This window comes from Nylanderia fulva, unplaced genomic scaffold, assembly GCF_048542155.1.
Source record: "Nylanderia fulva isolate GAGA-0341 unplaced genomic scaffold, ASM4854215v1 Scaffold9, whole genome shotgun sequence".
In the NCBI taxonomy this organism is placed as follows: Eukaryota; Metazoa; Arthropoda; class Insecta; order Hymenoptera; family Formicidae; genus Nylanderia; species Nylanderia fulva.
The window spans coordinates 5,091,569-5,107,447 of record NW_028191026.1 but is presented as its reverse complement, the minus strand read 5'-3'; the positions used below and the strand labels follow the sequence as shown (position 1 = coordinate 5,107,447).

General features: G+C 24.2%; 2 protein-coding genes across 7 annotated transcripts; both read left to right on the top strand.

Moving 5' to 3' along the window:
• Window positions 1–1,610: 1,610 nt before the first annotated feature.
• On the top strand, window positions 1,611–6,356 carry LOC146719677 (cytochrome P450 4C1-like). 2 transcript variants are annotated; one of them, XM_085489728.1, is made up of 12 exons: window positions 1,611–1,908; window positions 2,215–2,324; window positions 2,523–2,616; window positions 3,181–3,366; window positions 3,585–3,678; window positions 4,263–4,365; window positions 4,540–4,642; window positions 4,923–5,029; window positions 5,111–5,179; window positions 5,403–5,561; window positions 5,786–5,965; window positions 6,046–6,133. In XM_085489728.1, the coding sequence occupies exons 1-12, from the start codon at window positions 1,755–1,757 to the stop codon at window positions 6,070–6,072; spliced, it is 1,386 nt and encodes a 461-aa protein (XP_085345854.1). In that variant the 5' UTR covers window positions 1,611–1,754; the 3' UTR covers window positions 6,073–6,133. The 2 variants fall into 2 exon arrangements, with proteins under 2 accessions (XP_085345854.1, XP_085345853.1); XM_085489727.1 differs by having other exon boundaries at window positions 1,612–1,908; window positions 5,403–5,571; window positions 6,046–6,356.
• Window positions 6,357–7,599: 1,243 nt separating this feature from the next.
• Window positions 7,600–14,081, top strand: LOC114929943 (cytochrome P450 4C1-like). 5 transcript variants are annotated; one of them, XM_085489735.1, is made up of 14 exons: window positions 7,600–7,700; window positions 8,604–8,635; window positions 9,418–9,636; window positions 9,948–10,057; window positions 10,256–10,349; window positions 10,914–11,099; window positions 11,327–11,420; window positions 12,048–12,150; window positions 12,325–12,427; window positions 12,711–12,817; window positions 12,899–12,967; window positions 13,197–13,365; window positions 13,566–13,745; window positions 13,827–14,081. In XM_085489735.1, exons 3-14 carry the CDS (start codon window positions 9,483–9,485, stop codon window positions 13,988–13,990), a joined length of 1,533 nt encoding a protein of 510 aa, XP_085345861.1. In that variant the 5' UTR covers window positions 7,600–7,700; window positions 8,604–8,635; window positions 9,418–9,482; the 3' UTR covers window positions 13,991–14,081. The 5 variants fall into 5 exon arrangements, with proteins under 5 accessions (XP_085345861.1, XP_085345863.1, XP_085345860.1 ...); XM_085489737.1 differs by lacking the exon at window positions 8,604–8,635 and having other exon boundaries at window positions 9,426–9,636; XM_085489734.1 differs by lacking the exon at window positions 8,604–8,635.
• Window positions 14,082–15,879: the final 1,798 nt, after the last annotated feature.

Here is a 15,879-nt window from a genome sequence, read left to right as displayed (position 1 = left end):
ATTATTAATAATACATATATTCTGCTTTTCTTTTGTTTATCTTTTGTTTATCTTTTTGTTTATAAAGCTGTGTAAAAGAGAATTCTAACTGTCAATGAAAAAAAAATTATGTAGATGTATAATAAAAATTCGATAAATTAAAATTATGTCGGGACATAATAATAATTTAAGAATTTTTATTATGTCGAGACATAATAAAAATTCGATAAATTGAAATTATTTTGAGACATAATAAAAATTCGATGAATTAAAATTAAGTCAAGACATAATAAAAGCAAGAATTTTTATTATGTCGAGATAATAATAATTCAAGAATTTTTTTTATGTCGCGACATATTTTTAATTCATCGAATTTTTAATATGTCTCAACATAATAAAAATTCTTGAATTATTATTATGTCTTGACATTATGTCTTGACTTAGATTTAATTCATCGAGTTTTTATTATGTCTTGACTTAATTTTAATTCATCGAATTTTTATTATGTCTTGAAATAATTTTAATTCATTGAATTTTAATTATGTCTTGACATAATCTTAATTATCATTGAATTTTTATTATGTCTCGACATAATTTTAATTTATCAAATTTTTATTATGTTTCGACATAATTTTAATTCATCGAATTTTTATTATGTTTCGACATAATTTTAATTTATCGAATTTTTATTATACTTCAATATAATTTTAATTTATCGAATTTTTATTTTGTCTCAACATAATTTTAATTCATTGAATTTTTATTATGTCTCAACATAATACAAATTCTTTGTTCTAGACTTTATATTAGTGATATCTAGACTTCGGATTATATGCAAATTGCATATTTGTTACTTTTTGCACATTGTACGACAGTATTGATAATGTGAAAAAATTATAATAGTTTTAGTTAATTAATGTTTATTAATTAATAAAATTATAATTTGTTCACATTATTAATGTTCTTGTAGAATATGCAAAAATAACTGTAATCGAAACCACTCAATCACAAAATTAATAAACACTTTTAACTATTAAATACATCAAATCCTTTAATATACATTACATACTGTCACTACACTATAACACCTCGATATTTATATAACTGTCAAAAAAAAAATGCAATGACAGCCGCTCACGAAGTAAACGCTGTGACACGAAATGCAAGCAGAAATGGATATAATAATTCTAAGGATATTTAAATAACTCAAGAATACTTTAATAATTCACGGATACTGTTTTTTCTGTACATTTGCACGTAGATTGCTGGTGATTAAATAATACATAAGCTAATCATTTGCGTACAATATACATAAACATATTCCACATGCAAAATTCAGGCATATATCTTACACAGTTTATACGCATATAATTTATATGTTTACGTGCAAGTTTTGCACGCAAAAATTTAAGATTAATAATATTTCAAATATAAAAGAGAAGTGTAAGTTTGGTGATAAAATAAATATTATTTTTGCAATACCTGTTGCAAAAGTTTGATTTTCGATTGCTGTTTAGCGTGTGGAGAAAGAAAATGGCTTATTTCTCAACGATTCATTGTATCCCTTCCTTTACCACATTAGTGTCAGAAATGCATCAAGATTTATATTACTCGTATTTGCGTGGCTATAGCACTCACCTTCAGTTCCTGCTGTAAATCACATCGTACTCATAATATATTATAATTTTGCGCAAGTCATTCAAGAATCAGTGAAACAGAAACCAGAAAAAGATTGAGCTGAATTTGAGTTAATAATATTACGTTAAAAAAAAACAATGTTTATCACCATATTATTATTATTCATTTTTATTTTATTGGTGTATAATTATTACGTGCATCATGGAAAAAACGGTCGATTGATTAATCTTATACCGGGACCACCGATTGATCCAATTGTAGGCAATGCAATTCAATTTAATGTTTCTGCAGGCAAGTACATAATTTTTAATTACTTACCTTAATTAACACACGATTCTTCATTTGTGCGCACATACAAGCAACATTTAAATTAATAAGTTCTTTGATTTAAGCAGATAGTTATCAATATTAATGCATGCTTATTGTATATTAAATAATTATTCAAACTATAGCCAGTATTTCTCTGCAATCCATTTTCTTAATTATTATCGATCCATTTTTAAATATCTGCACAATAAGGTTCAGTAATATTGAAAATGACGATAAAAATTAATCTCACGACAATTTTAGTAGCTGTATTTATAATATATTTTTCAGAGGATCAATGGAATTTGCTTCATACGATACCTAATGAGTATTATCCCATTCTCAAAGTCTGGTTAATGTTCTATCCCATTGTATCCATTCGCCATCCAGATGATTTAGAGGTAATGAGAGAAATTCAATTCTTTCATTAAATCAAACTCTTCAATTCTAGATATTTAGTTAGATTCAGGAATCCTGCATTTTGCTGTTTCACAAAAAGATTTTGATAAAAAATGTAAAAGAAAAAAAAATCGAGATTGAATAATAATTTGAAATGCAATTATTAAATTATCTGCTGAATACATTTTCGATGATTTTAGACGATATTAAGTGGTACCAAACACATTGGGAAAGATAATATTGTTTATCAGTTATTAGAACCTTGGCTCGCCACAGGACTTCTTACTAGCGCAGGTAATGAAATGACGTTAATTAAAATAATATATAAGCGTACTTTTTATTATTCCAGTTTGATATTACGTAAGCCTGTTTCAAAAAATAAAATAATATTTCAATTAGATTTGAATATATTTCTGAACGGTATACTTACACAATTACATCGTATATTAGAAAATTTAGATATTTGAAAGGATAATTATATTGCAGAATAATTTTGCTATGATACATTTATATATATTCTCAAGTAAAAAGATATTTCACAATTAAATCAAATAGTCGCATTACAGATTTTAAATAAATTTTAGTTTACTTTCTCTCTGTCAATGTGCATAAAGTTTTAATTATAAAATAATTTAAATTATAATAATACCTTTCACTGAAAAAATTTCATGAAAAGACGGTTTAAAAATTGTAAAAAAAATTGCATTATAAAAGAAAGATATAAATTTAAGAGAATTAATAATATCGAAGGATTGGTCCGCTGCTAAACATTAAAATTGAGAGAGATAGTAATGTTATATTTTATCATTTTTATTAGACAATTTCATGTTGTTATTTTCTTGTTTTTGTTTTGAATAGGTGCTAAATGGCATTCGCGACGAAAAATATTAACACCTGCATTTCATTTCAATATATTAAATCAGTTTGTTGAGATTTTGATCAAGGAGGGCGAATGCATGACAAAATCTTTGAAGGATGCCGAAGGAACTGTTGTAAAAGATTTATTACCATTTATTAGTGAATATACATTAAATGCGATATGCGGTAAGATTTTTATAAATGTTCGTGTTTTTATATATAAAGATTTAATTAAAAATAAAAATTGGGGCTTAAAAGATAAGAAGAAAATGTATTCCTTAATTAATGCTACAAAGTAATATTATAATAAAGATAAGTAATATTATTGATTTTTTATACAAAAACTACATCTATTTACCTAAAAACAATTGTCTTTTTAATTTTATATAATAATGCACTTGCAGAAACTGCCATGGGCGTTTCTTTGAAAAATTTGGGCGAGTTTCAGCAACGGTATCGAAACGCGATTCACGAAATAACCAAATTAGTAGTTTATAGGTAATTTATATATATATATATATATATATATATATATATATATATATATGCATATTTATAATTATTTGAGATTTGGTTTTGATATATCTATATTTTTCAAGAAATAGAGTAATTATTGAATAGTCCTGGACGGTAACTAATTAGTTATAAAATTCAATTGGTTTAGGTCAATAATTAATAATAAAAATATTGTGCGCGCGCTCCGATTAAAGTTTCATTCTAAATTAAAAATTGTTCCAATCTTTAAAATGTTGAAAAAATTGTTAAAAAGTTATATTATTCAAACAATTACAATTAAGTAAAATAAATTGTACGCAATTAAATATCTGAAGATAAGTTATCTTCCATAAAAAACTATAATTACAAATAAAGCAAAATGTTTTGTTAGAAGATTTAGCATTTACTTCTTCATTGTTATATACGTAAATACTTTTTAAAATTTTACTTCTATTACCCAAAATCCATGACTATTTAAAAATCACTCCAAGATTTTACGATGGCTTTAAATAAAACTTAAAATAACAAAAAATAATAAGATTATATTGTTATTGGAATTATAATAACCTTATTGAATTACGGTTTAGACTAGTAAGACCTTGGTTCTATAACACTTGGATATTTTCATTGACTTTACCTGGATTTAAGCAAAAAAGGGTCTTGAAAGTATTACATAAATTTACAGAAAAAGTACGTTATTTTCAAACTCTCCTTTATGTAAAATTACAATAAATTTTTCAATCTTTCTATCGCAAGATTACGCGATTAATCATAAATAATAATAACTATCATGCTATTATATTTATAATTATAAAACTGTTCGATATTGCTAATTATACTAAACAAAAATTTAATATTGTTTAGATCATCGCAGAAAGAAAACTTTATCACGACCGCACGAATGATCAATACTTGAAAAATCTTGAAAATAATAAGATGGAGATTGATGATATAGAAGTTTTTGGAAGTATGTATGAATAGAATCAGAGTTTCTAGTTTGATTGCGCAATATAAATTTTACAAATCATCCTTCTAGAATTTATGTCGAATACATAACCACACGTAATAATTCAAAATACGAGTATACTTATCGTTTTTATTATTATTATATATAATATAATTTTAATAATTTTAAACGAGAAAATATATATAGTGTAATTGATATAATGCATAATTGAAATATCACACTTAAAAATTATTAGTGTTAAAATTATAGGATTTGACGCTAATACGTTTTTTATTTCTAGCTAAAAAAAAGCGACTTGCCATGTTGGATCTTTTAATATTGGAATCTCGACAAGGTTCTTTGACTGATTCCGATATCAGAGAAGAAATTGATACGTTTATGTTTGGAGTATGTATTGGTAATGCTTAAGTAATTTTTTGTACATATTATCTGAATACATATAACAATACAATATGATCATAATTACAGGGTCATGATACTACAGCAATGGGTTTAATCTTTACTTTATTACTATTAGCCGAACATAAAGATATCCAGGTATTTTTCTTTTATTCATATTGAGATATAATATATTTATTCTAATTTTTATTCAAAGTAATATAAATATTTAATGATTGTCGCATATTTTTTTTATATAATACGTCCTGAAAAATTAAAACAACATTAAAATAAATATAAAATTTTATTTAATATAACATTTTTTTCATATCTATGATCTATGTTTGTAAAAAATGCATTTTAATTATTATTGATGACATAGGAACGTGTGAGGGCTGAAGTTGATACCGTGATGCAGAAAAACGGAGGAAAACTTACCATGAAATCGTTGCAAAATTTATTATATTTAGACAGATGTTTAAAGGAGACACTACGTTTGTACCCGAGTGTGTTTTTAATATCACGAACAGCAGCGGAAGATGTAAAATTACGTAATTAATCATTTTATTCTATATATATATTTTCGATCATGTCACAATTTTATATTTTCAATCATGTTTACGGAAAATATATAGATGAAATATAAAATAATTTTAAAATAATGTTTAATTGCTCTAACATTATAAAAATATTAATGTACATTTTATTTTTCGAAAAGAAACTTATTTTTGCAAATTGCAACTAATATTATAATACGCTTTCCAGATTCATATGTTGTGCCTGCCGGAACGATTTTGCATCTTAATATTTGGGGAGTTCACAGAGATCCCAATATTTGGCCAAATCCAGATGTATTTGATCCGGATAGATTTTTGCCTGAGAAAATCCAGAAACGTCATCCTTATTCTTATCTACCATTTAGTGCTGGACCGAGGAATTGCATCGGTAAATTGTTTGCCATTTGCATCTTTCCTCGTGATAAATTTTAATACACTTAATAAATTTTGATACATATTTAATTGTAGGTCAACGATTCGCCATGCTGGAGATGAAGGCTATGATAGCTCCTTTGGTGCATAATTTCTACTTGGAGCCAGTAGATCATATAAAAGATATCCGACTGAGGGCTGATCTAATAATTCGTCCTTCTCATCCGGTTCGTGTAAAATTCGTTCCGATCGAAGACAAGCAATCATTTGAAATTAATACAAATACTACATAAATGTAAGATATTGATGTGTATTAAAAATGAGGGAGAAATTATTATGAATATCTTCAACAAAATATATATTGTATGTGTAAATTTAATCGTGAAAATAAATATGTAGAAACTATACTTGTAAGACTAGTCATTTGGTTTCAAATCTTTATTATATTTTTAATATTTAAAAAATATGTTAATCAAAAAAATAAAATTTTATACAATTGGTACTATTTTCTTAATAAACATAATTTTCAAAAGTGTTAATGTTATTTTAGTAAGAGGAAATGTCTTCGTCATTTAAACAATAAAATATACCCTTTAGCAATATTATCTTGCACAATAATTTTTTAGAGTGACAATTTGCTTAACAATTCCTTTTTTTTTGTCTTGTAATTTCGTTATTTCAATGGCTATTTTTTTTAATGCCTAAACGACTTTATATTTCATTAATCTTATAATAGGCTAGACGATTGATAAATTAATCGTCTAGCCTGTATAAGATTCATAATATATAAAGATGCAAAATTAATATTTAACAAACTTTGCCCTAATATTCTGCTATTTATATAATACATTATAAGATCATGATTATATAACTAAGTAAAGTCTGACTGAAATGAGTATTAGAATATAAATTATTGTGCAATGGATTAATTAATAAGTTAATAGACTCAATTAGATAAATGCTATGCAAATCGAGATTTTGTTATCGTTCCGTATACATCATAGAACTCTCATGTGTTCTGATTAATTAAAAGGCTACCATTTATTATTTAAAAAAAAAGAGATAAAGATGATGAAGTTTTTCTAACAAAAGAAAAGGAAACAAGTTTTATCTTCTGATTTTATGGGTTTTGAATATGGCATCTATATCAAAATAAGTGTAGTATATTTTTTGTTTCTGTAATATGAAACTATCTTTAAAAAAATTGACTTTTACATCATTAAGGGTAATTCACAGCAATAAGTGACTAAATCAGCATTTTTTGATTATTTGTTGTCTAATAAATCTTACGAATTTTGATAGAGCATTAAAATGGTTGACCATATACATTTTTTAGTAAAAATTTGTTAAAATGTAAAATTTTTCTTTTTCTGTGGCGTTATCATATTGATTTATTGTATATATATATATATATATATATATATATATCAATAAAAAAAAATATTTTAAATAAAAAAATTTACTATTTTAAGTCAATATACTTTAAATCTCGAGCGACATTTTTAAATAATCAATTATTCTTACTTACTTAAATAAATATATTGCATGTTCTTTGACTTTTAATTATGACGACATTTGTTCTGTTTATAAGATACAATTATGATAAGCGATGCAATCTGGAGTTGAAGACGGCTATAAATATAGATTTCTGATCTACACTGTCAGTACTTCGCAAAGATATTTTGCTGTTGCGTGTACATTTATAATTACTGATTCGATGTGTTTTGTTATTTTATTTTAATCAGGCTTGGGTATGTTAATGATTTTTTAAAAACTAAATTAAGTTATTGTTAGTTGCTTATAAAATTTATTTAATTAAGATAAAAGTTTTATGAAAAAAAATTAATTTAATTAAAGTTAAGTTAAGATAAAATTAACTGAAGTTAAATCAAAAGTTAATTTTTAAAAACATGTATGTTAAATTAGAATTTTCTTTGTTAATACTTTTCAAACATAATAACAAGTAACAAAAAAAATTTTGATTTTTATATAGAAATATATTTTTTGGTAATTACAATTGATGACAAATGAACATAAAAATTAATAATACTTAATTTAAAAATAATACGTTTATAACTTATAAAAAGATAATAATAGTATTCAAAGATACAAAAATTTAACTTAGGAAAAAAGTTAATAGGTAAGTTTGAGATCAAAAATAACTAGTTAAAGTTAGACATTAATACATTTTAAATTAACTGAGCTTAGTTAAAAGTTATTAACTTTTTAACTTATTTTTAATTTTTAACTAATTAATTAATTATTACCCAACCCTGATTTTAATTATTTGATTGGTGGTTTAAATTGATCGTCAAAAACACTATAAAATATAATCGGCAAAAAATAATATTTCATATTCTATCTATTATAAAATCCGGACAAATTAATAATTTCATAATTAATGTAAACGTGTAATTTTTACTTAAATTTTTTTCAAATACTATAAGTTGTTAGCTTTGCTTGATTGTTATAATCTTTTGAAAATATATATTATTTTTGCAGATATGTTAAAATAAGAAAAATAAAGAGAGAAACTGTTAAGCAATTGTGATAATATAATTTGGACATTATATCGAAACATAAAATATATAAGACTAATAATTTTGATAAAAATCAAATAAAAATGTTTAAAAATATTCTTTTGTTCATGGCAGAGTTTGAAATATGTTTAACAAAATTGCTCCAGGTAATCACAAAGCTATATTATTGTATAACAATAAAAATATATTTATATTTTTATATTTTATAAAAATATTTGCAAATGAACTTTAAACAGCATTATAATTTAAGCGTATAATATTTCAAAAACGCGATAACAGGTGATTACATTTATCATTGTCATTATTTATATCGTTACAAAGCACAGTTTAATTTGATAATTTTATCACTTTTATTTAATATCTGTATATTACGCAATTGTTCTAAAACAACAAATAAAAAAAATTTCGATTTGCTTAAGAATATTTCTTCAAGCGTACTCAATAAAATTAAAACACTGTTAAATACAACAAATCTGTTAAATGTTTAAAATAATTAATATAACAATTATTTGTGCTCTAAATAAAATATTATTAATCCAAGTTTAGATTTTGCAAATCTATTAAATTTTATTTCATACGATAAATAAAGTAATAATTATATATGTATATATATAAAAATCGATTAAAAAATGTTTTTATTTAATTTAAAACTAGGTACTTTACGCGTATAATATTTTTTTAATTACACACAAATAAATAAATAAATTCATTATATTTTTTAGCTCTTTAAAGTTATTAACTACAAAAATTATACCATTAACACATTTCAATAATCAAGTTAAGTTTCTATGATCAATTGAGTTTATAATATATAGTTACGATGAGTTTATAACATTTATGATTAATAATATCTAAAATATAAAAGAGAAGCGTAAGTTTGATGGTAAAATAAATCTTATTTATTTTGCGCTTATCATCTAAAAATTAGTGAAACAGAAACCAGAAGAAGATTGAGCTGAATTAAGTGAAGGATATTACGTCAAAGAAGAAACAATGTTTATCACCATATTGTTATTACTCATTTTCATTTTATTGGTGTATAATTATTACGTGCATTTTGGAAAAAAGGGTCGATTGATTAATCTTATACCAGGACCACCGATTGATCCAATTGTAGGCAATGCAATTCAATTCAATGTTTCTGCAGGCAAGTACACAATTTTTAATTACTTACCTTAATTAACACACGATTCTTCATTTGTGCGCACATACAAGCAAAAGTAAATTAATAAATCCTCTGCTTTTGAGCAGATAGTTATTAATATTATTGCATGCTTGTTCTATATTAAATAATTATTCAAACTCTACTCTCTGCAGTATTTCTCTGCAATCAATTTTCTTAATTATTATCGATCCATTTTTAAATATCTGCACAATAAGGTTCAGTAATATTGAAAATGACGATAAAAATTAATCTCACGACAATTTTAGTAGCTGTATTTATAATATATTTTTCAGAGGATCAATGGAATTTGCTTCATACGATACCTAATGAGTATTATCCCATTTTCAAAGTCTGGTTAATGTTCTATCCCATTGTATCCATTCGCCATCCAGATGATTTAGAGGTAATGAGAGAAATTCAATTCTTTCATTAAATCAAACTCATCAATTCTAGATATTTAGTTAGATTCAGGAATCCTGCATTTTGCTGTTTCACAAAAAAATTTTGATAAAAAATATAAAAGAAAAAAAAATCGAGATTAAATAATAATTTGAAATGCAATTATTAAATTATCTGCTGAATACATTTTCGATGATTTTAGACGATATTAAGTGGTACCAAACACATTGGGAAAGATAATATTGTTTATCAGTTATTAGAACCTTGGCTCGCCACAGGACTTCTTACTAGCGCAGGTAATAAAATGACGTTAATTAATATAATATATAAGCGTACTTTTTATTATTCCAGTTTGATATTACGTAAGCCTGTTTCAAAAAATAAAATAATATTTCAATTAGATTTGAATATATTTCTGAACGGTATACTTACACAATTACATCGTATATTAGAAAATTTAGATATTTGAAAGGATAATTATATTGCAGAATAATTTTGCTATGATACATTTATATATATTCTCAAGTAAAAAGATATTTCACAATTAAATCAAATAGTCGCATTACAGATTTTAAATAAATTTTAGTTTACTTTCTCTCTGTCAATGTGCATAAAGTTTTAATTATAAAATAATTTAAATTATAATAATACCTTTCACTGAAAAAATTTCATGAAAAGACGGTTTAAAAATTGTAAAAAAAATTGCATTATAAAAGAAAGATATAAATTTAAGAGAATTAATAATATCGAAGGATTGGTCCGCTGCTAAACATTAAAATTGAGAGAGATAGTAATGTTATATTTTATCATTTTTATTAGACAATTTCATGTTGTTATTTTCTTGTTTTTGTTTTGAATAGGTGCTAAATGGCATTCGCGACGAAAAATATTAACACCTGCATTTCATTTCAATATATTAAATCAGTTTGTTGAGATTTTGATCAAGGAGGGCGAATGCATGACAAAATCTTTGAAGGATGCCGAAGGAACTGTTGTAAAAAATTTATTACCATTTATTAGTGAATATACATTAAATGCGATATGCGGTAAGATTTTTATAAATGTTCGTGTTTTTATATATAAAGATTTAATTAAAAATAAAAATTGGGGCTTAAAAGATAAGAAGAAAATTTGTTCTTTAATCAATGCTACAAAGTAATATTACAATAAAGATAAGTAATATTATTGATGTTTTTTATACAAAAACTACTTCTATTTACCTAAAAACAATTACCGATTGTCTTTTTAATTTTATATAATAAATCACTTGCAGAAACTGCCATGGGCAGTTCCTTGACAAATTTAGGCGAGTTTCAGCAACGGTATCGAAATGCGATTAACGAAATAGTCGAATTAATAGTTTATAGGTAATTTATATATATATTTATACATACATACATATATAATAATTATATATATGTATATTTATAATTATTTGAGTTATGATTTTTTTTATTATCTATATCTTTTATTATTATCTATATCTTTCGGAAAATGGAGTAATTATTGAATAGTCCTGGAACATAAATAATTAGTTATAAAATTCAATTGGTTTAGGTCAATAATTAGTAATAAAAATGTATATTGTATGCGTGCTCCAATTAATGTTTTATTTTAAATTAAGAATTTTTCCAAACTTTAAAAAAATTTTAACTTTAAAAAGTTAAAAAAATTGTTAAAAAGTTAGATTACTAGAACAATTACAATTAAGTAAAATAAATTGTACGTAATTAAATCTGAAGCTAAGTTATCTTCCACAAAAAACTATAATTACAAATAAAGTAAAATGTTTTGTTAGAAGATTTAGATCTAGCATATCTTTTTGTTACATAAGTAGATTTTTATAATTTTACATCTATTTCCCACAATCCATGACTATTTAAAAATCACTCTAAGATTTTACGATAGCTTTAAACAAAATTTTAAATAATAAAAAATAATAAAATAATATATTATTATTAGTATTGTAATAATCTTATTGAATTACGGTTTAGACTACTAAGACCTTGGTTCTATAACACTTGGATATTTTCATTGTCTTTACCTGGACTTAAGCAAAAAAGGATCTTGAAAATATTACATAAATTTACAGAAAAAGTACGTTATTTTCAAACTCTCCTTTATGTAAAATTACAATAAATTTTTCAATCTTTCTATCGCAACATTACGCGATTAATCATAAATAATAATAACAATCATGCTATTATATTTATAATTATAAAACTGTTCGATATTGCTAATTATACTAAACAAAAATTTAATATTGTTTAGATCATCGCAGAAAGAAAACTTTATCACGACCGCACGAATGATCAATACTTGAAAAATCTTGAAAATAATAAGATGGAGATTGATGATATAGAAGTTTTTGGAAGTATGTATGAATAGAATCAGAGTTTCTAGTTTGATTGCGCAATATAAATTTTACAAATCATCCTTCTAGAATTTATGTCGAATACATAATCACACGTAATAATTCAAAATATACTTACCGTAAAATTTTATTATTATTATATATAATATAATTTTAATAATTTTAAACGAGAAAATATATTGTATATAGTTTAATTGATATAATACATAATTGAAATATCACACTTAAAAATTATTAGTGTTAAAATTATAGGATTTGACGCTAATACGTTTTTTATTTCTAGCTAAAAAAAAGCGACTTGCCATGTTGGATCTTTTAATATTGGAATCTCGACAAGGTTCTTTGACTGATTCCGATATCAGAGAAGAAATTGATACGTTTATGTTTGAAGTATGTATTGGTAATGCTTAAGTAATTTTCTGTACATATTATCTGAATACATATAACAATACAATATGATCATAATTACAGGGTCATGATACTACAGCGATGGGTATAATCTTTACTTTATTACTATTAGCCGAACATAAAGATATCCAGGTATTTTTCTTTCATTCATATTAAGATATAATAATTTTATTCTAATTTTTCTTCAAAGTAATACAAATATTAAGCATTTGTCGCATATTATTTTTCTATATAATATGTTCTGAAAAAATTAAAGCAACTTTAAAATAAATATAAAAATTGTTACAATATAACATATTTTCATATCTATATAATCTATGTACATATATAAAAAATGCATTTTAATTATTATTGATGACAGAAACGTGTGAGGGCTGAAGTCGATACTGTGATACAGGAAAATGGTGGAAAACTTACCATGAAATCATTGCAAAATTTATTATATTTAGACAGATGTTTAAAGGAAACACTACGTTTGTACCCGAGTGTGTTTTTTATATCACGAACAGCAGCGGAAGACGTGAAATTACGTAATTAATCATTTTATTCTATACATATATTTTCGATCATGTCACATATGCACACGGAAAATATATGGATCAAATGTAAAATAATTTTAAAATAATATTTAATTGCTCTAACATTTTAAGAATATTAATGTTTATTTCATTTTTCGAAAAGAATCTTATTTTTGCAAATTGCAAATGTAATATTATAAAACGCTTTCCAGATTCATACGTTGTGCCTGCCGGAACAATGTTGCATCTTAATATCTTGGGAGTTCACAGAGATCCCAATTTCTGGACAAATCCAGATGTATTTGATCCGGATAGATTTTTGCCCGAAATGATCCAGAAACGTCATCCTTATTCTTATCTACCGTTTAGTGCTGGACCGAGGAATTGCATCGGTAAATTATTTGCACATTTGCATTTTTTCTCGTAATAAATTATAATACACTTGATAAATTTTGATACACTTTTAATTGTAGGTCAACGATTCGCCATGCTAGAGATGAAGGCTATGATTGCTCCTTTGGTGCACAATTTCTACTTGGAGCAAGTAGATCATATAAAAGATATCCGACTGAGAGCTGATCTAATAATTCGTCCTTCTCGTCCGGTTCGTGTAAAATTCGTTCCAATCAGCAAATAGATGCATTTAAAACTAATAATACCGATTTTCTATGATGTAAGAAATGTGTTGATTAATGTTTTGGAAAAAATAAAGAACGAATTATTATCTATTTTTATATGTTTAATAGAATATAAATTATATATGTAACATTATATTTAATCGTGAAAATATACATACTAGATATCTTTTAAGTTAAATCTCGGTATATGTCCGCATTCTTTGTGCGTAAAGATTTAAGGTTATCTACAAGTATAATAAAAACTGAAGCTCATTTAATACGATAGATAAATTTATAATAAACACATTTTCTGCTTCTCTATTGCTTAACTAAACAATGTAGAAATAAAAATATTCTGTATGACGCAAAGATCTTATTATTAATTTAAATTCTTTTTGATTTTACATCTTGTAAGATATGTAATATCTTACTAGACTGCTTTATATCCCGTATTTAAATTTTGTTCTAAATATTATGTACATAGTTTACAAAATGAAGATTTAATTATACCTATCAGTTTGATTGCAATATGAGAAATCAAACTGATCAAGTTCAAACATTAATAAATACGTATATTCAAATAAAAAAATGCATAATTAAAATGTTACATTAATATGCGTATGGGATTATATATAATTATTTATATACGATTATATATATATATATATTTAAATAATTGTTTACCAGATATTTTTCAATAAAATATTATTGTGCGTCAGAGCATGAAACTTATTACCATACTCTTGATGCGTAAAGAAGAAATATATAAACAGATTTCCAATTTGCAGTATCAGTTTGCGGAGATTTGTTCTGCTGACATGTGCATATATCTGCTTGACGAGATTTGCAGTTTCATTCTAAGTAATTAAGTCGTGTTTTAGATTATTGCATCAAATAATCTCAGGATTATTTTACAAACATTTACACAACCTTTTATAAAAATTTATTGTAAAATCTATAGTTAATAATATCATAATTAATCTGTGTTATTAAATGTATTGATTTACGGAAATGTTAAACTAAAAAATCAATTTAAACTAAAAATAAAATAAAATAGTTTAAACTAAAAATAAAATAAATTTAAACTAAACATAAATTTAAAAAAGTTAAACTAAAAACAAAAGCAATAAGAGAGCAACTTTTAAGCAATCGCGATAAGATATATAATTTGTAGATTAAATGAAAACATAAAAAATATTAAAGCATAATAATTTTGATAAAAAATCAAATAAAAACTTTCAAGATAATTCTTTATATATGACAGAGTACAATATATATCTTTATATTTGATCCACAGCTTTGCATACGCAAGTTCATGTTTTTTTTTGTATTATAATAAACACATTTATCATATTTTTTATAGCTCTTTAAGATTAATAATCAATAGAATATTACGCGGCTTAATTTTAAAGAATCATTTTGTTTACATATTCAAGATGACAGGACAATTTTCACAGTTTTGTTATAAATGCAATTATTTATTTTGTGACACCTATGATTCAAGGATCGAAGAAATTGAAAGCAGAGAAGAGTGAACTTAGTTAAACGGTTAAGGACATTACGTGAAGAAACAATGTTCATCGCTATATTGTTATTATTCATTTTTATTATATTTGTGATTAATTATTACAAGCATCATGGGAGAAACGGCCGACTTATTAATATTATATCCGGACCAAAGGGCTTTCCATTTTTAGGTAATGTACTACAATTCCGACTTTCACCAGGTAAGTACAACATTTCTAATCTGCTTACAATTAATCAATTTAGTGTTAAATAATTTAATCAAGTTAACAATTTCTTTTTCTCAGTGTAGCTATATTCATTTTTCAGAGGAACAATGGAAATTGTTTTTTAATTTATTTAATGAATATTATCCCATTTTTAAACTCTGGGCTTTCTATCTACC

Excerpts from the sequence above, each read along its gene's own strand:
- LOC146719677 (XM_085489727.1), top strand. The coding sequence starts at position 1,755 with ATGTTTATCACCATATTATTATTATTCATTTTTATTTTATTGGTGTAT. Across the intron at positions 4,643-4,922 it reads TGATATAGAAGTTTTTGGAA|CTAAAAAAAAGCGACTTGCC; the intron begins GTATGTATGAAT and ends TTTTATTTCTAG. Across the intron at positions 5,030-5,110 it reads TTGATACGTTTATGTTTGGA|GGTCATGATACTACAGCAAT; the intron begins GTATGTATTGGT and ends TCATAATTACAG.
- LOC114929943 (XM_085489737.1), top strand. The coding sequence starts at position 9,483 with ATGTTTATCACCATATTGTTATTACTCATTTTCATTTTATTGGTGTAT. Across the intron at positions 10,350-10,913 it reads AGGACTTCTTACTAGCGCAG|GTGCTAAATGGCATTCGCGA; the intron begins GTAATAAAATGA and ends TGTTTTGAATAG. Across the intron at positions 12,818-12,898 it reads TTGATACGTTTATGTTTGAA|GGTCATGATACTACAGCGAT; the intron begins GTATGTATTGGT and ends TCATAATTACAG.